The sequence below is a fragment of the Drepanopeziza brunnea genome (genome assembly GCF_022702325.1).
Source record: "Drepanopeziza brunnea f. sp. 'multigermtubi' strain 214-2 chromosome Unknown ctg9, whole genome shotgun sequence".
NCBI classification, from domain to species: Eukaryota; Fungi; Ascomycota; class Leotiomycetes; order Helotiales; family Drepanopezizaceae; genus Drepanopeziza; species Drepanopeziza brunnea.
The window spans coordinates 1,993,027-1,995,499 of record NW_027094072.1 but is presented as its reverse complement, the minus strand read 5'-3'; the positions used below and the strand labels follow the sequence as shown (position 1 = coordinate 1,995,499).

The 2,473-nt window shown below is 55.3% G+C and overlaps 1 protein-coding gene across 1 annotated transcript; it reads left to right on the top strand.

Moving 5' to 3' along the window:
- Positions 1-200: 200 nt before the first annotated feature.
- On the top strand, positions 201-1,353 carry L3040_005820 (uncharacterized protein; the record flags this gene model as incomplete). The annotated part of the gene is made up of 3 exons (XM_066154658.1): positions 201-298; positions 387-913; positions 965-1,353. 3 exons carry the CDS (start codon positions 201-203, stop codon positions 1,351-1,353), a joined length of 1,014 nt encoding a protein of 337 aa, XP_066011507.1.
- Positions 1,354-2,473: the final 1,120 nt, after the last annotated feature.

Genomic DNA, 2,473 nt, shown 5'->3' with positions numbered 1-2,473 from the left:
CCCCACCAGCACGAAACCCCGTGCTCGTTTCCTTGCTGTCGCTCTCTTCTCTCTAATAACTTCTCGTCCGTCTTCTCATGGGAACAGCAGACCCTCCAGAGATCCCATCGCGCTGTTGTACTACTTGAAAATTCTACTCGAAATTCCGATCCCAAACTGACACGCGAACTCTCGCGGCGCCGCCATCGTGACATCTCACCATGGCCTCGAGCATCCTGGTGTTTGCGCCCTACGGAGACTTGACCTTCGTCCTGCAGAGTCTGGTGAAGGAGCCGCGGCGGAAGGGCAGCTCGTTGCTGTACGTAAATCGAAAAATCGCGGATCCGGTTCCGCTTCCGCTTCCGGATCCCGTGACCGCGCCGACCGGGTGACTGACCGCGCCACAGATCCTACAGACCCCACAAGAGCAAGTTCGCCAAGGTGTACATGCGGGTGTCGTCGCGACTGGTGATGCGGGCGTCGCCCGTGTTCAAGGCCATGCTGAAGCACAGTTTCCGGGAAGGCCTGACTCTGCGCTCCACGGGCAAGGTCGAGATCCCCTTGCCCGACGATGATCCCACCGTGTTTGCGCTGCTCATGGACATCGTGCACGGGAACATTGTGCACCGGGGTCGGCCGCCGCCGCCGATGGACACCCTATTCCTCACCAAAATCGCCATCCTGGTCGACAAGTATCGGCTGCAAAAGCATGTTGCCATGCACTCGAACGCGTGGGTGGAGTCCCTGCGAGGGGAGATTCCGCAGACCTTCGGCCCAGACCTGATCCACTGGCTCTGTATCTCCTGGGTCTTCCGCCGGCCGGCCGAGTTCAATTTTATAACCCGCATTGCGGAGAGGGAGAGTCTCGGGCAGGACCTGGACACGTACTCCCCCGCACTGAAGGAGAATCTACCCATACCGGAGCGGATAATAGGTAGGCCACGCTCCCAGCACCGAAACGGGGATCGCCAACTGACACGGCCAGATAATATCCTGTCCAGGCGGCTCAAGGCAATCCAGAGTTGCTTCGACGTCATCGGACGCTACATTGATGTTCTGCAGGCGAAAAAGCCGCGCTGTACATCCTCCCGGAGCGAGTCGCATAGATATACATGCAATAACATCCTCCTAGGATCTCTCCTCGAAAGCTCCACCAGTCTCGGACTTTGGCCCCCGGCCGACGCGCCCTACAAGGACCTGAATTTCACGTTCCTGGCCCGCGAGGTGATGCAGATCAAGGTCGTCTCGTTCTGTAGCAAGATGGGGTACACGAACCATCCGACGGGCTCGCATGGGGTGAAAGCCGAGATCGGATCGGCGCTGGTGAAGTTGAAGACGCGCTTTTCCGGGCTGCACCTGAAAGATTACGATTAGAAGGTTCTGTGGGATTTCGGAGCCTCGATTCGAGGAGAGATCCCGTCCACCCCGATCAACGTGGTGTCACGTGCGCTACGCTCACAGCTGGATTCACGGAACTTGATTGCGGAATATCGGGGAGGGGACCGCTCTGCCGAAGATCGGTATTTTCGGTCAACCGGTCATGTTGGGGAGAATGGTGGTGGCCTATCCATGCCGCCCACGAAAGGTCGTGAGCCTGATCTCGCAGGTGGGAATTTTCACGTTGACCACTGACGGGTGTCACGTGGGCCTCCATATTGCGTCCACTGCCCATCGATATCGCACCCGAGACGCGAATAGGGGTACCTGCTGGGGTACCTGCTTGTAATTCGAGTCTAGCACGAGCGTGTCTTGAGATAAACAAACGGGGGAATCTCAGAAAGAGAGTAAGAAGGGTCTGTCAAGCCTAGGCGAAGCAGTTGGAGGATTTCATTTTCAGTTAGCTGTTGAAGTTTTCTCGGGGTGAGTGGGGGGGGGAGAACGACTACTTTTTATCATGGTAGAGAACTTGGGGGGGAAGGTTGGGGCGCTGGACGCACGGACTACTTGTTCAACGGGCGGGGTATACGAAGTACCTAACTTTAATTCCGTAGCTTTCCATCTTTGGCAAACTGCAGCAGAGTAATTATTCCCTTTCCCTTCTCCTCTGCTCCAGCTTTTGCATTCCTGGAATTCTCACTTAGTATTTACTTACCAAGTTCTATCTCCGGAGCATCTACTCAATCGCCAGGGCCGCCCTCCCCCCCTTTCATAGAGACAATGTCCGTCGTCTAAAGTATCTAGAGTATATCCGACCGTCTGGAAAGTATATCCGATGAAGATTAATTTGCCTCGGATACGTAGTATCTCTACCTATCTACTACGTATCTACACAGTAAGTAGTAGTACTGAGTCAAAGCGACCGACCGAGCCTCTCCTCTCCTATCCTATCGTCTCGTCCTCGTCCTCGTACTTCGTACTTCGTACTCCACACCTTCCACATCGATTTCCTCGCCGTCATCTCGCGCTTGAGTGTGTGCTGCTTGGTTGGTTGGGTCGGGGTTTTACTTGGGAGTTGGGTCATGGGTGTGTGTAGTGTGGTATTTTGTAGACTTCG